At 42.4% G+C, this 17,910-nt stretch overlaps 1 protein-coding gene and 1 pseudogene across 1 annotated transcript in view; one reads left to right on the forward strand and one right to left on the reverse strand.

Annotated features, from left to right (window-relative positions):
* Nucleotides 1–17,910, reverse strand: part of herpud2 (HERPUD family member 2) — a 76,150-nt gene that overhangs the window by 33,147 nt on the left and 25,093 nt on the right. Inside the window, exon 2 of the mRNA XM_043688755.2 lies at nucleotides 4,622–4,699. Within this exon, the coding sequence (XP_043544690.2) occupies nucleotides 4,622–4,699 (78 nt within the window). The remainder of the gene's footprint in view (nucleotides 1–4,621; nucleotides 4,700–17,910) is intronic.
* On the forward strand, nucleotides 10,613–13,537 carry LOC148150117 (syncytin-1-like; annotated as a pseudogene).

Raw genomic sequence — 17,910 nt, forward strand, 5'->3', positions numbered from 1 at the left:
CTACTTTCTTTATACGCTAAGGATTCACTCGATCTATCCTGTCTGTACCTGACATATGCTTCCTTTTTCTTAACCAAACCCTCAATTTCTTTAGTCATCCAGCATTCCCTATAGCTACCAGCCTTTCCTTTCACCCTGACAGGAATATACTTTCTCTGGATTCTTGCTATCTCATTTCTGAAGGCTTCCCATTTTCTAGCCGTCCCTTTACCTGAGAACATCTGCCTCCAATCAGCTTTTGAAAGTTCTTGCCTCATACCGTTCAAAATTGGCCTTTCTCCAATTTAGAACTTCAACTTTTAGATCTGGTCTATCCTTTTCCATCACTATTTTAAAACGAATAGAATTATGGTCGCTGGCCCCAAAGTACTCCTCCACTGACACCAATACAATCCTAATAAGGTGATCATCCCTTTCTTATTTCTCAGTTCCACCGAAATAACTTTCCTCGATGTATTTCCAGGAATATCCTCCCTCAGCACAGCTGTAATGCTATCCCTTATCAAAAATGCCATTCCCCCTCCTCTTTTGCCTCCCTTTCTACCCTTCCTGTAGCATTTGTATCCTGGAACATTAAGCTGTCAGTCCTGCCTATTCCTGAGCCATGTTTCCGTAATTGCTATAATATCTCAGTCCTATGTTCCTAACCATGCCCTGAGTTCATCTGCCTTCCCTGTTAGGCCCCTTGCATTGCAGTTTAATTTATTAGTCCTACCTTGTTCCGGTTTGACTCACTTCTGTTCTCAGCTGTATCCGTCTCAGATCGATCTCTTTCGTCACTACCTCCCTGGGTCCCACCCCCCCACCACCTTTAAATCCTCCGAGCAGTTCGAGCAAATTTCCCTGCCAGTATATTAGTCCCCTTCCAATTTAGGTGCAATCTGTCCTTCTTATACAGGTCACTTCTACCCCAAAAGAGATTCCAATGATCCAAAAATGTGAATCCTTCTCCCATACACCAGCTCCTCAGCCATTCATCTGCTCTATCCTCCTATTCCTGCCCTCACAAGCTCATAGCACTGGGAGTAGTCCAGATGTTACTACCCTTGAGGACCTCCTTTTTAAATTTCTACCTAACTCTCTGTAATCTCCCTTCAGAGTCTCAACCTTTTCCCTTCCAATGTTGTTGGTTCCAATGTGGACAATGACCTCCTGCTGGCCCCTCTCCCCCGTGAGAACATTCTGTACCCTCTCTGAGACATCCTTGATCCTGGCACCAGGGAAACAACACACCATTCTGCTTTTTCTCTGCTGGCCACAGAAACATCTGTTTGTACCTCCGACTACAGAATCCCCTAACACAATTGATCTCTTGGAAGCCGACGTACCCCTCATTGCATGAGAGCCAGTCTCAATACCAGAAACTTGGCTGTTCGTGCTACGTTCCCCTGAGAATCCATCACCCCCTACATTTTCCAAAACAGCATACCTGTTTGAAATGGGTATATCCACAAATGATTCCTGCTCTAGTTGACTACCTCTCTTACCCTCCCTGGAGTTAACCCATCTATGTGACTGTATCTGAGACTTTCCCCCCCTTCCTATAACTGCCATCCATCACATACAGTTGCAAATTCCTCATCGCTTCTATTTGTCTCTCCAACCGATCCACTTGATCTGATAAGATTCGTATCCAACAGCATTTATGGCAGATATAATCCGTACTAACCCTTGAACTCTCTTTAAACACCCACATCTGACAAGAAGTACATATCACTGCAAAGGTCATTTTTGCTCCTTCACAATCTACAGACCCAGAAAATAACACCGTCTTATTCCTCGACAAAACACTGCCCCAGGTTAAATTAATAGCTATGGCTTATATTTTAAGTTTAATCAAGAGACTTCTCTAAAAACATATAGTCAAGAAAGAATCCACTGTAGCCACTACTGCAGCCTCTCTCTTGGACAGACTTAAAACAATTAACTTATCTGATTCTGTGTTGTGAACTTCACCCAACAGTTCCTCCAAGATTAGTTGTGAATTTCACTGTTCGTTAATTTTCCCAGATGCGCTCCGATGTCCAGCGATACATGAATTCAAACAGCAAAGGCAGTAACTGTGCAGGTTTTCTCTCTCTCCTGCACTGTCCTCACCATGTGCTTCCTTTGTCTGCTCTTCTCCCTTTTAAACTGCTGTAGTTTTGACTTTTTTTCCCCAAAGTTCCAAAACAATGCAACAGCATATAAAACAGTAATTGATGCTCCTGGAATTCGAGGAAATCACCTCCAACACCTAAAATACCTCAAAAAAAAAAGGAGCAGCTCTTACAGCCAGAAATTTTTCCTGTCCTCCATCTTGGATTACCCAGAATTCTCCATATCCGAATAGTCAATCAATTTGGCCCAACCATGGCAGGTTTCTTCATTATTCTCATCATGGTCTGGTCCAATCTTTCTGATTTGCCTGGTTTGAAAGTTAACTTTGTGGTTCTCTCCAATTCTATTGTATTCACAGATATACCAAAGCTAAATTCAGTACTCACTACCACACTAACGCTGAAATTACTCAGTGGCACTTGAGACAAAAATTGCTGCAAGACATCGCTGTGCATGAGTTAACACAAACAGTAACTAATTTAGAGTAAACTAGAACACAAAAACAAAAGAAAGGAATTCAAACATACTACAGGTATTAGACTTATTATGAATACTACCCAGAAAAATCTCCAAACTTCAAATGAAGTTTCAAAGACACAACAATGATTTCTACAGACCATTGACTCTCAAACATTTTTGTTGATAGACACCGCATCCCACCGAACCCATTTTTGCACATCATCATAAAAAAAAACTTCGCATCAGAATCAAATGCGAAAACTGGCACTGCTGCCAATGAGACGATGGATTGGTTCCGAGCTGAGCTCAGGCTCCATGTTCAGTTTTTCCATCCCTCTGTTTTTCTGTTGAAAATTTGGGTTTTTAATGCTGTTATGAATGGCAGGAAGCGCTTCATCAATGAAGTCAGGTCTAAAACAATGCATGGAGTTAAACATGTGTCAAACCTTTCGTAGCGACGACCAGTCCAAATGACTGGTCTTTTGCATCAGCCTGCAGTCCATCTGGTCCATGACCACGTTTGAGGACCAATATCAGAACAGAGTGAAGGAAATTCACAAGTAAAAGTGGTATTGACAAATCTTATTTTACATTGCATTTTGATGGCAAAAATCTGAGTACTAATTTAAAACAATTAAAAGACCTGTGTTACTTTAACACAGGTAAGTAAGCCAGACTTTAAATAACCTTGACACTAAAGTACATGCTAATGTTCTCTTCTGACTCGGGCACCTACAGCTCCAGTTGAGTTATACAACAAAGACAAGGATCGTATTTGATTAATTTGGAATATGACAGACTAAGTCAGGAGGTAAAACAGGAAGATAAATGATGAGTTTAAGCTTCATCACACTTGTCACAAGTGCCCAACTGAAAGTTTCCTGAAGTTCAAATTCCCCACAGAAGAGACCTTGAGACAGATTTAATTGAATCTTAAGTGTCAGAAATTCATAGTACAGAGGACATCATGCAGCCCATAATGAATTATCCACCCTAAGCTCACATATCAGTTTCTAGTCTTGTAACCTGCAACACTTCAAATGATTACCCAAGTACATTTTAAATGTAAGGTTTCACCCTCCATGACTCTTGCAGTTAAGGAATTCCGGATTGCCACTCCCCTCCAAACAGGAAAAAAAATTAAACTCTCTAATTGTTCTATAAGTACTTTAGTCATTAATATTAATTAATAATAAATATTGATTGTATGCGCAAAGGAAAGACAAATTTTCATGCAAATAAATAGTGAATAGGCCCTAAGAATATGGAAACAATCAATCAGTCAGGTGCTCTACGATGATTTGGTGCACTTGGAAAATGTAAACTCTTAAGCATCTTAAATATAGGAAGAAGAGACTCCTAACCAACGTCAATTCAAAAAGGACCAAAAATTTGAGTACATCCTCAAGGACAGAACCTATGATATTAGCTTTGTGTAAGATTTGCAAGCCTCTGATAGTACTTTCATTGCCAATACAGGCATGGTCTGTTAAGGGAGTGGATATGTTCAAGTCATTTTAACAAGCTGTCAACCTTTAAGATTGCAACAAGATGGAGTAAGTTTTACTTTACAGCCTGCTCTGTTAGACCCTTCATCTTCAGTTATTGACGTTTGTCATAGTGTTCAAAATTACACTCAGTTTCTCTGGGAACTGAGTTACATTGCCCAGCAACAATCCCTCTTGCTGTGATTTAAAAAAAAATTGTCTGCTAAAATACACAAGCCCAAATCATTCCAACTCACCCTGACTAGATCCCAGACAATATATTCCATTCCCCAACTCACTGACAGAACTTGACAACATCCTCATCCATGCATATTACTACCCAATTATGATCAGTCACCACCATACTTAGACCTGTGAATACCATATGACAAGCATGTTAATGATTTTAATACGGAAGTTCAATTTAAAACAACTTGGAGCCAAGAGGAGTATTGGTGCTGGAGCACATTTGAAAGAGCACAGAAAACAAGACATATCTAAATTTCAATCCCACTGCAATTTATTTTAATTCATACAACAGTAACCAAACAAGATTAAAAGGAATTTTAAATTACCTTTCTAAAAATGTCCTTGAGCTGCAAGTGGTCAGGGAGAAGTTTGCCAGAATACACAAGTCTCTGATCCTTGGTGGACTGTGGAAGAAACAATAAAAAAGTTAAGTTCTTTGCAGGCTTCACAAAATAAAAACAAAGAATTTGCATAACCAACAAGTATCAGTTAGGACATCAAGAAAACACCCCTTTCCTCATTGAATAATGGAAGGAGATCCTCATCTGAACAGACAGGCAAAGCTAGTTAAATGTCTCAGGAGAAAGTGAGGACTGCAGATGCTGGAGATCAGAGCTGAAAAATGTGTTGCTGGAAAAACGCAGCAGGTCAGGCAGCATCCAAGGTGCAGGAGAATCGACGTTTCGGGCATAAGCCCTTCTTCAGGAATCTGTTAAATGTCTCACTCAAACATCACCTTTGAACTGGCCATCTTGTGGTGCAGTGGTCCTGTCCTTACCTCTGAAGTGAGACACTTGGGTTCAAGTCCCAGCTGCTTCAGAAGCATATAAACAACATCTCTGAACAGGTGGATTAGAAAAAAAAAGGTTAATTTTTTTAAAAAATCACCTCCGATTACAACAGTGATACATAAATTTTTAATGGGAATACACACACGGTGGTCATCATTTAAGCAATTTACAATTGGTCAGTTATGGTGAATGAGGGGGATTTGGTGAACAAGGGAAATATAAACAGAGTATCTTTAAAAGAGAATTTCCCATTATACACCAATTTCTGATCAATGATAATTTCAAAAAAGATTAAATATTTTGCTTACATCCTTCTGGACTTCACCTGCAGCTTTGTCTCGCAAAGCCTTTGCATGTCTTGAGATCTAGGCCTGGGAGTTAGTATACCCAATGCCTGTATGATCACCTGACACCAGGAATAATGCTGCCTAAAAGAACCAAACACACATGTGCAAAATCAATGACTTTTAATATCTGCATCGATTTCCTTGAGCAGAACAAGAAGTTTGCAAGGCTCAGCACAAGCTGGAAGAACATTTTCAATTTGGGGCCCCTGCAGCCTTCAGGATTCAACACTGAGTTTAATAATTTTAGAGCTTGAATACCACCTTCCATGTCCTTTACCCAGACAAACCCTGCTTTCAGCACTGCACTCATTTTCACTTATTTGATGGACCCACCATCAGCTTTTTGTTCTTTCTGGCATTTTATTAAGCATCCCTTTGTCATTCTCTCTCTCTTTCTCTCTGGGCTCCAGCTCTTCCTATCTCCTCAATCCTCAGCTCCCTCCTACCCCTGTCTTTAACTTATTTCGCATATTTTCCTTGCTACTATCAGTTCTGAAGAAGGTCACTGGACTCAAATCGTTAATTTCATTTTCTCTTCACACTTGCTGAGTTTCTCCTCGCAATCTGTTTTCGTTAATAATTTTCAGTTCTTCAGCTGGAAGAAAGAATAACCTTCTACCTTAACAGATGGAGGGTCAAGAGTTGATTTGGAAGTAAAACAATGCTCTCAATGCCAACAAAGTATCTCCTTTCAATCTCCCTTCAGTTCTAGTAAAAGGAGAAGTCCCAGCTCTTAGAGAACAAAACCTTGAAGGAAATTTGAAGTATCATATATGGAATAATATTACACTGAAGATGAGGATTTGCACAAAAAGCATTGACACATCACCTATTATTCTATTATTTTTTCTATCCTCTACACCAGCCTTTCCAAAAGTAGATTTATTCTTTTAGCCCTGTGATTTGTGCACTGCATCCTGCCAACAAAAGTGATAAACAATCATAAGCAAACAATATAGTGCAATGCTGAGATGGAGTTCTGCACTTAGTTCTTTTGTAAATATTAAACTTAATTTGTTCTCTCAAATGCATCTCACAGTACTATTTTGAACATGATCAAAGATGTTCTTGGTGTCCTGACTCCCAATATTTGTCCTGTAGCTCAATAAAACAAAACATAGTTGCATGTTCACTCAATTTGATACCTTCAGGATTTTAATACAATTTCTGAGTCCTTGTACCTAGAATAGTGTGAACCCAAATAATTGGGTTTACTTCGACCTTTCCCATAACTAACCTAAATTGCTACATGCAGCTTCGACAAGAATGTTTCTAAACCCTCAAGTAAAAGCAAATTACTGCAAATGCTGGTGAGTCAATGTGTTCTTAATTTCACTGTTTAACACAGATCAGAAGCTGCCTTTCAATTCTAAGGATTTAATTGGTGTCAGGTTTCACATAAGAAACAGACAAGAACACATTAGCTTCCTTTACACCTTCCCTCAAAACCTAGCTAAAAAGGGCTATCTAAATACTAAATCAATCCTAGAGTGATGTGCTCCTCTTATCGATCTGAGTGAGAATTTCCATGTTGCTGATGATTATGTCTGCAGGAAATGCGTTTGGTTACAAATCCTATCAGATTGCATGGATCAGTTGGAGCACCAGTTACAGGAAATGAGCAATTTACAGGAGCTAGGGGGTGTGATGCATAGCTAATACAGGAAGGGAGAAAAACCGCAGATCCAGTCAGGTAAATGGGTTACCTCCAGGAAAGGGAGGAGAGGGAGGCAGGTACTACAGGAGTCTCCTTGTGGCTATCCCCATCTCAAACAAGTATGCTGTTTTGTAAAATGTAGGGGGTAATGGACTTTCAGGGGAATGTAGCACGAACGGCCAAGTTTCTGATACCAAGACTGGCTCTAATTTAATGAGGGGTATATCAGGTTCCAAGCGATCGATTGTGATAGGGGACTCTAGTCAGAGGCACAGACAGATATTTCGGCAGCTGACAGTGAGAAATCAGAATGATGTGTTGCCTCCCTGCCGCCAGGATCAAGGATATCTCGGAGTAGAGTGCAGAATATTCTCAAAAGGAGAGTGTGACCAGCAGGAGGTTGTTGCTGTAAATATGTTCCTTACTTTAAAAACAGAAGGCTGGCTGTGACTCTGGATGGATTCAGCACTCAAAACCCTGTGGTGACTCTGTAACCCAAGCAGGCGGGGCGGTGACGTGGCGTCCCGTTTCGCACCCCGGAAGAGAGCGGGCGATCACGTGATGTTCCGTTTCGCGCCTCGGAAGTGGGTTGAGGAGGTCACGTGATGCTCCATTTCGCGGGCAAAAGGAGGTCACGTGGGGTCGGACAGCTAGGAATGCGAGGAGGTGGGGAATGGAGTCAGACCAACACCCAATCAGAAGATAATTCTACCTCAGTGTTTATATGACGTTTTTTATTGTATAAAAGACTGGGGCATAAAACGAGGTCTTATTTTTTGAACTGACACACTTTGTAGTTTGTCAGAGACAAAGAGGTTTAGACCCAGAGCTCTGAATGCTTTGTCCACTTACTGTGTAAAATAAATTAAGAGTGTGAGACCGAATATCGTCTTCTATTGCTTCATTTAAAAGAACACGCAAGATTTGGCTCACACATAAAATAAAGTAAATTTAAATTGGCAGATTGAGCCAAAGTCCAACATTGCACACATTGGAACTAATGACATAGGAAGGAAAAATGATGAGATTCTGAAGGAAGAATGTAGAAAGTTAGGCAGGAATTTAAGAAGGAGATCAACAGGTAATATCGGGATTACTCCTGATGCTATGAACTAGTGAGAGTAGGAATAGGAAGACAGAGCAAATGAATGCATGGATGAGGAACAGGCACAATGGAGAAGGGTTCATATTTTTGGATCATTAGAATCTGTTCTGGGGTAGAAGTGATCTGTGCAAGAAGGGCGGCTTGCATCTGAATTGTAAGGGGGGGCTAATATACTGGCAGGGAGGTTTGCTAGAGCTGCTCTTGAGGAATTGCACTAGTTAAGGTGTAGGGGTGGGACCCAGGGAGATAGTGAAGAAAGAGATCAGTCTGAGACTGGTACTGTGGGAGGTTAGAAATGTAGTTTCTGCAGGTGGGGGGGTGGGGTGTTGCAGGAGTGGGACATTATACAAACGGTCACAGAATTCTTGTAGCATGTAGTATACTTAAGGCTAAGACTTTAATGAAGATAGAGGGTCTTTTAAAGAAAATAGTTTTAAGCTAAGAAATAACTATGAAGGGTTGTAGCTGACCACAAAAGCAGCAGCAGGGGTATTTCACAATAAAGCTTATAGTATGATAAGAGAAACGGGATAAGAGAACAAGCTGTAACAAATAAGGAACAAAGAATGCAGACATACAAGGACAACAAGATGGCCAGATAAGAAAATAACTAGAGAAAAAAAACAAGTGAGGTAACCGGCTTATGATAGGATGAGATTAGACCAATGAGAAAAGGGAGACGTGATTCAGCAACTTGCAAACTGAACAAAGAAAGTTTACATGCTTTGTTACGTGCACATTTTTGCTCGATTGCAGAGGCGTCCGGTACTTGCAAGGTCGTAATAAATTGTTCTTGTTTCCAAGGCTTTGTCTCAGGCTGATTTGAGAGTGACTTCTGTTTCTCACAACTGGGGCTCGTCCGGGATCCAAAACTCCGACCGCTCGACACTGTTGGGACGACGGAGGAGGTGCACCTCGCCGATTTCGGTGATCTCCGACTCCCTTGCTTGTCGTTCATGGTTTGGGCGAGTACGATCCGGACTGGGAGACCCTGGAAACAAGGCGGGCAGATGCGGCGGGTTCGTTTGGGCAACTCTTGTGCACAAGACCCGGGTAGGGAAAGGTCTTAAAAGGATATATCCGGGCGACCGGGGGGCAGTGGTATTTGCTGCAGGAATTGCCGTGGGACGGGGCGCACCAAAACGACCAGGTAACTGTGCACAGACCAAGGTAAGAAAAGAGACCTTTAGGTCGGGACTAACGGAAAGTATGGGGAATTGGCGATATATAAAATAAAGCATATGTCAATGGAAAACAGCCCGTGTCAGAAGGGCTACTGAGGGTGCACTTCGTAACGAACTTATGGCCAGATGTCCAGAAGAATATTCGAAAGCTAGAGGAGTAGTTGCGGGAAGCTCAAAGTGTCTGTGAGATCCGGTGAGTGAGTGAGTGTGAGTGAGTGAGAGTGAGAGTGTGAGAGAGAGTGTGAGAGTGTGAGAGAGCTGTACAGCTAGTAGAAAGTTTAACCCTTTGTGATTTGGTTTGAATGCACATTTGTTTGTTGGTGATTGAATGTTTGTGCTTTGTTCCCTGGAGCTTGAGATCCAGGACTGTTTTGAATCTGATTTCTACTATGGAAATTTTAACATGATTTCTTTTAAGGTTAAGGATTTTACAGATTATGAAATAAAATGTTAACTCCTGTTCTTTTTACAGGTCATGACTGCCTTACTATCAGTTTCTAACTAATCTCTTTTATCCTTACATAAAAGTAATTTATGGAGAACAGTTGAAGTCTCAAAAAAAGCATATAATTGGCCAAATTAATTAAATTTGCAATAATGGGAGGCAAGGGGAGTTGCCTGTGTAACAACTGATCTGCAAGTAACGTTAAAGGGGGATATATCCCGCCTGACAGTTCTTTGGGGAGAATGTTGGGTAATTGGGTATACAACTCCCGGACGCAGGAGAAAGATAAGGCTACAATGATAAACTATTGTTGTTTCGTTTCGACTAAGAAAGTATTAAGGGGTCTGGTTTTTTTTTGGCCCAAATATGGGTCCGATGAGGATTGGCTATGTCAAGATCTTAATATATATGTCAATCGAAAAGAACTGTACAGATTATGCGGCTTGCTGGATAGAGAGCGCGGGAGTAAAATTATGTCCCATGAATACGGAGGAATTAGGGAAAGAACAGAAAAAGAATGAACAAGGGAAGCCACAATGGGATCCCTTAACCTGTTTGCCGCCCCCATATACTACTCCCCGGAATGAGCCAACAGCTCCCGAAGTAGAACCGAGTCCAGACGCAGAAAGGGGAATGGACTCTGAGCTAAAAGATGCAGAACCTAGGGGGGGAGGGGCAGAGTCACTCGAGCCACCACACGTAAAGGAGGGGCAGAAATAATGGAAAATATAAAATTATGTCCCTAAAGAGAGGTTCCGATTGGACTAGCCGAACAATTAGATCAATTCCTAGGGCCTAATTTATATACCTGGGGAGAACTGATAGCAATTTTAGGAACGTTATTTTCAGTGGAAGAATGAGGTATGATTAGGAGAGCAGCTTTACAGGAATGGGAAAAGAAGCACCCAGTTGGGGAAGATGGAGCCCCAGCAGAACAGAAATTCCCAAATGTTGACCTTCATTGGGAAAGTAATGACAGAGAAAATAGGGAGCCAATCTGAGAAATGGTAATATTAGGAATTAAAGAGACGGCACCTAGATCATAAAACTTTGTTAAGGCCTTTGAAGTACAACAAGTGAAGGATGAAACCCCTTCTGCATTTCTTAAAAGGCTCAAGGAAGCCACAAGGAAGTATTCGGAAATGGATCCCGATAATCCGGTAGCACAGGGACTCTTAAAGGTCCAGTTTGTAACTAAATCATGGCCGGACATACAAAAGAAATTACAAAAATTAGATGGATGGAGTGAAAGACAGATGGAAGAACTGTTACGTGAGGCACAGAAAGTGTATGTGAAAAGGGAAGACGAGAAGCAGAAACAGAAAGCCAAAATGATGGTGGCGGCAGTAGAAGAAATAACAAAAAGGAGAATGGGATCAAGGGATAACAGGAAGGGTAGGGGAGGACATGAAAGACAAGTGTCAGATACCCGGGAAAGGAGGCAACAGGCAGGGTGTTACCATTGTGGGAAAGTGGGGCATTTTAAACGGGAATGTCCGGAATTAGCAGGAGAAAGGGAAGCCGTTTCCCTAATGACTTTAGATGAAGATTAGGGGAGTCAGGGGTTCCTTCCTCCTGAGACCCACCGGGAACCCTTGATAAATTTAAAGGTGGGACCTGAAGGGAAGGAGGCAGTATTTTTGGTGGACATGGGAGCAGCATGATCATCCCTAAGTTTTAGACCACTGTGTTAAATTGACTAACAAGAATCGGTTTCCGGAGTAAAAAGCGAAGAATTCTTGGTGCCTATTTTTGAGCCAACCCTAATTAGAGGAAATGATGAGGAAGTGACAGGACAATTACCAACTGTAGAGTTCAATGATAAAGAACTATATTGTGGTGCTCGGCTCTTCTTTGTCTGTCCTTAGGAAGAAGGGTCTGTTGACCCAGACACCTCCACTTGAGTTCGCCGTACATCGAATACAACCGGGTGACTGGGTCCTGATAAAGACCTGGAAAGATACCAAACTGCACCCAAGCTGGGAGGGACTGTTCCTAACCCTCCTGACTGCTGAAACAGCCGTCCAAACTACTGAAAAAGGGTGGAGTCATCACACTCGTGTTAAGGGCCCGGTGGACGCTCCTTCCCCTCCGGCAGAGTGGCAAGCTCATCCTACAGACAACCCTCTGAAAATCAAGCTGAGTAAAAAGAATGGACTGAGATAAGAGACTATTAAGTATTGGTTAAAAAAACTGTATCCCAAAACAATTGTAAGTGTTGCATGGACTCACTCCTCCCTGGGATTTAAAGGGTTAGGGAATAGACACATAGGGTTGAGCGCTGAAATGAATGGTCAGCTTTATGTTGTCACAATAATATTGGCGCTAGCTGCCAAGGGGGGAGTGGGAAAAATCATTTTACTACTTTATGTCAGAATTATGCTAAACTAAAGGGGCATACCGACTGTTGGGTATGTGTGGAGATCCCACACCATGGGGAATCCGGAATTCCTCTCGCAGTAATACCACTTACCAAAGAAGAAATGTATGATGTACAACAATTTGACTTGGGCTCAAATGATACCCTTTTCAAATCTCCAAGTTGTAATTATAACTTTGCGGGGTGGTTCCCTCGACCAGCCCTGAAAACTCTGGGTGCTATCGATGGCCTTAGAGTTTCCCCACCGAAAGGAGCAGTAAATATCACTTGTTTCTGTAATCAGAATGATACCGCACCCTTCCGATTAGGAAAATCGTCTTGTGTCTACACCAGCCAAGCCACTGCGACGACCATTCCCCAAATATTAAGCGGAACATATTGGGTATGCGGCCTGAAGGCCTATCCATTTATTCCCGGGGAAAAATACATTCGCGTGACCAAATGTATAGGAATGCATGCATGTTATGAGGTTGATCAAACACTGCCTCAAAGCCAGAAAGGCTGGAGTGGCTGCTGCTACCTCGCCTATATAATTCCCCACTTGAGGCTGTTAAAGAGAGCCCCAAAAATACCTCGGAATAAACAGGGAGGAAGGCGAGTAACCGGAAAGTAACCGAAGGAGATTGTATCCTCTGGACTTTGATATCTATGTATGGGACTGCTCGAGCAGGAGCAGAAATACAAAAGTTAGCGGCTTCCCTGGAAGAGTTGGCCAACAATACTGCTGATGCGTTGGTCGAAACCCAATCCCAAGTAGCAGCCATAATGACCGAAATGATTGCCACGAGGCTAACAACCCTTCAGAACAGGATGGCTCTGGATGATATTCTAGAAGAGAAGGGTGGTACCTGTGCACTAATTGGAGAGGAATGTTCTACGTACATACCTGAGGTCTCCTCTAACATTACTGATATCTCCAAACACGTGCAAGACAAAATCGCCAAGATAAGGGAGGCCGGTAATCGGTACCGGAATGAAAAAGGATGGGAATGAGGGAATTGGGGATTGACTGGTTGGGGAAGGTGGTTAGTCAATCTAGCTATCTATGGATTATTGATATTAGTGGGTCTGGTGGTAGGGTTCAATGTGCTAAAATGGGTAATGAGCCAACTGATGACATCCCTTGGGGAAGGAACCCAAATAAATCATCAGATGCTTTTACAATCAGCAGGTGACATGCAACAAAGAGAAAGTCAAAGAATACTTCTAGAGTTCGAGGGACGAACAACACAAATGTAAAACGTAAGATTGTGAACCTCATCGCCAAAAGGCGTAAGAGGGCAGAACATAAGAAAATGAATTAAAGGAGACTGAATACGTGCAGAAACAATAGTTAGAGAAAAAGAAAAAGGGGGAATTGTGGGAGGTTAGAAATATAGTTTCTGCAGGTGGGGGGGGGGGGTGGGGTGTTGCGGGGGTGGGACATTATACAAACGGTCGTGGAATTCTTGCAGCATGTAGCATACTTAAGGCTAAGACTTTAATGAATATAGAGGGAAGCTAGGAAATAACTATGAAGGGTTGTAGCTGACCACAAAAGAAACAACAGGGGCATTTCACAATAAAGCTTATAGTATGATAAGAGAAACTGGATAAAAGAACAAGCTGTAACAAATAAGGAACAAAGAATGCAGACATACAAGGACAGCAGGATGGCCAGATAAGAAAATAAGTAGAGGAAAAAAAGAAGTGAGGTAACCGGCTTATGATAGGATGAGATTAGACCAATGAGAAAAGGGAGGCGTGATTCAGCAACTTGCAAACTGAACAAAGAAAGTTTACATGTCTTATTACGCACGCATTTTTGCTTGATTGCAGAGGCGTCCGGTACTTGCAAGGCCATAATAAATTGTTCTTGTTTCCAAGGCTTTGTCTCAGGCTGATTTGTGAGTGAGTTCTGTTTCTCACAGTACAATTGGGAAAAGGAGCAGTCAAACAGTCAGGGCAGGCAGGAACAAAGCAGAGAATGGAGGTTGGACTGATAAATCAAACTGCATTTATTTCAATGCAAGAGGCCGAACAGGGAAGGAGGTGAACTCAGGGCATGGTTAGAAACATGGAACTGGGATATCTTGGAATTGCTATAGGACTGGCAGCTTCATTTTCCAGGATACAAATATTATTGGAAGGATAGAAAGGTGGGGCAAAAGAGGAGTGAGGTGTAATAATTCTGATAAGGGATAACATTACGACTATACCGGAGGAGAATGTTCCTGGGAATTCGTCCAGGGAAGTTATTTGGGTGGAAGGCATGATCATCTTATTGGGATTGTACTATGGACCCCCTGTAGCAAGCAGGAAATTGAGAAAGAAATTTATGAGATTATCTGTAAGAATAATAGGATGGTAATGGTAGGGGATTTCCAAGCATAGACTGGGACTGCCATCATATTAAGGGTTTAGATGGAGAGGAATTTGTTAAGTGTGTAAGAGAAAATTTTCTGAGTCAGTATATGGATGTACCTACTAGAGAAAGTACAAAGCTTGACTTACTCTTGGGAAATAAGGCAGGGTGTCACTGGGAGAGCACTTTGGGGCTAGCGACCATAATTCTATTAGTTTTAAAATAGTGATGAAAAAGAATAGACTAAACGTGAAAGTCAAAAGTTCTAAATTGAAAGGCCAATTTTGACGGTGTTAAGCAAGAACTTCCAAAACTTGATTGGGCGGCAGATGTTTGCAGGAAAAGGGATGGCTGGAAAACATGAAGTCTTCAAAAATGAGATAACGAGAGTCCAAAGACAATATGTTCCTGTCAGGGTGAAAAGCAAGGCTGGTAGGTGTCAGGAATGCTGGATGAGTAGAGAAATTAAGTTAAAAATCACACCAGGTTATAGCCCAACAGGTGTATTTGGAAGCACTAGCTTTCGGAGTGCTGCTCCTTCATCAGGTGATTGTGTTGCTTTCAGATACATGGACTATAACCTGGCGTTGCATGATTTTTAACTTTGTACACCCCAGACCAACACCAGTGTCTCCAAATCATGACTACCATAGAGAAACTGAGGCTTTGGTTAAAACAAAACTCCGGTATAAACAGGACAGATCAAGTGAATTCTCAAAACAGTATAAACACAATAGGAGTATACTTGAGAAGGAAATCTGGGGGCAAAAAGGGGACATGAGATAGCTTTGGCAAATAGGGTTAAGGAGAATCCAAATGGATTTTATAAATACATGAGAGGCAAAAGGGTAACTCGGGAAAGCACAAGATCCCTTAAGATTAGCAATGCAGCCTATGTGTGGAATCACAGGAGATTGGGTAGATACTAAATGAGTATTTTACATCAGTGTTTACTGTGGAGAAGGACATGCAAGATACAGAATATGGGGAAATAGATGGTGACATCTTGAAGAATGTCCATGTTACAGAGGAGGTAGTGGCATGGATGCCTTAAAATGCATAAAAGTGAATAAATCCCCACAACCTGATCAGGTGTACCCTAGAGCTCTGTGGAAAGCTAAGGAAATGATTGCTGGGCCCCTTGCAGGGATATTTCAATCAATGGTTACAAGTGAGGTGCTGGAAGACTGGAAGTTGGCTAAATGTAGTGCCACTATTTAAGAAAGTTAGTAAGGACAAGCCAGGGAACTATAGATTGGTGAGCATGATATCAGTGGTGCGCAATTTGTTGGAGGGAATCCTGATGGACAGGTGTTTGGACAGGTAAGGACTGATTAGGGATAGTCAACATGGCTTTGTTTGTGGAAAGTCATGCTTCACTAACTTGAGTTGTTTGAAGAAGTAAAGAGGATTGATGAGAGCAGAGCAGTGGACATGATTTATATGGATTAGTAAGGCGTTTGACAAGGTTCCTCATGGTAGGCTGGCTTATACCCGAAATGTCAATCCTCCTGCTCCTGACCTGCTGTGCTTTTCCAGCGCCACACTTTTTGACTTTCATTTCCAGTATCTACAATCCTTACTTTCTCCTGGTTAGCAAGGTTAGATCACACTGAAGAGACAAAAAAACCCCCTGCAGATCCAAGTAGACAGGCGTGAGGAGAACTCGCCATTTGGATACAGAACTGGCTCGAAGGTAGAAGACAGAGGGTGGGTGTGGAGGCTTGCTTTTCAGACTTGAGGCCAATGATCAGTGGTGTGCCATAAGCATTGGTGCTGGGTCCACTACTTTTTATTATTTATATAAATGATTTGGATGTGAGCATAGGAGGCAAAGTTCACAAATTTGCAGATGCAACTAAAATCGGAGGTGTAGTGGATAGTCAAGAAGGTTACCTCAGAGTACAATGGGATCTTGGTCAGATGGACCAATGGGTTGAGAGGTGGCAGATGGGGTTTAATTTAGGTAAATGTGAGGTGCTGCATTTTGGAAATGAAAATCAGAGCAGGATTTATACACGTAATAGTAAGGTGCTGGGAAGTGTTGCTGAACAAAGATCTTGGAGTACAGGTTCACAGTTCCTTGGAAGTGGAGTCTCAGGTAGATAAGATAGTGAAGGTGGTGTTCAGTATGTTTTCCTTTATTGGTCAGAGAATTGAGTATACGAGTTGGGAGGTCATGTTCCAGCTATACAGGACGTTGGTTAGGCTATTTTTGGAATATTGTGTGCAATTCTGGTCTCCCTCTAATAGAGAAGATGCTGTGGAAACGGTTCAGAAAAGATTTACAAGGATATTGCCAGGGTTGGGGGAAGTTTGATCTATCAGGAGAGGCTGAATTGGCTGAGGCAGTTTTCCCTGCAGTGTTGGAGGCTGAGGGGTGACCTTGTAGAGGTTTATAAAATCATGAGGGGCATGGATAGGGGTAAATAGACAAGGTCGTTTCCCTGGTGTGGAGGAGTCCAGAATAAGACGGCACAGGTTTAGGGTGAGAGGGGAATAATATAAAAGGGAGCTAAGGGGCAACTTCTTCACACAAAGGGTAATGCATGTATGAAATGAGCTTCCAGAGGAAGTGGAGGCGGCTGGTACAATTGTAACATTTAAAAGGCATCTGGCTGGGTATATGAATAGGGAGGGAGGGTTTACAGTGATATGGGCCAAGTGCTAGCAAATGGGACTCGATTAAATTTAGGATATCTGGTCAGCATGGACAAGTTGGACTGAAGGATCTGTTTCCATGCTGTGCATCTCTTTGAGGAGAAAGTGAGGAATGCAGATGCTGGAGTGATGAAGGGTTTATGTCCGAAATGTCGATTCTCCAGCTCCTTGGATGCTGCCTGACCTGCTGTGCTTTTCCAGCGCCACAGTCTCAACCCCGTACATCTCTATGACTCTATTTCCCTCTGACATCTCAAAGTTATGTGCACTTAATTTATTTTGATTACAATAGATCAGAGAGCTTCTTTCTGGGCAGAGGAGATGACATGGGGTGTGCATTCTGGGCAGAGGAGATGACCTGGGCAAAAGACCACTCCCTCCATGACTCCCTCGTCAGGTCCGCACCCCCCACCAACCCAACTTCAACTCCCGACACCTTCCCCTGCAACCGCAAGAAATGCAAAACTTGCGCCCACACCTCCCCCCTTACTTCCGTCCAAGGCCCCAAAGGATCCTTCCATATCCGCCACAAATTCACCTGCACCTCCACACACATCATCTATTGCATCCGCTGCACCTGATGTGGCCTCCTCTATATTGGGGAGACAGGCCGCCTACTTGCGGAACGTTTCAGAGAACACCTCTGGGACACCCGGGCCAACCAACCCAACCACCCCGTGGCTCAACACTTCAACTCCCCC

Source organism: Chiloscyllium plagiosum, unplaced genomic scaffold (genome assembly GCF_037043375.1).
Source record: "Chiloscyllium plagiosum isolate Xiang-an unplaced genomic scaffold, Cpla_swu_hap1 HiC_scaffold_4, whole genome shotgun sequence".
NCBI classification, from domain to species: domain Eukaryota; kingdom Metazoa; phylum Chordata; class Chondrichthyes; order Orectolobiformes; family Hemiscylliidae; genus Chiloscyllium; species Chiloscyllium plagiosum.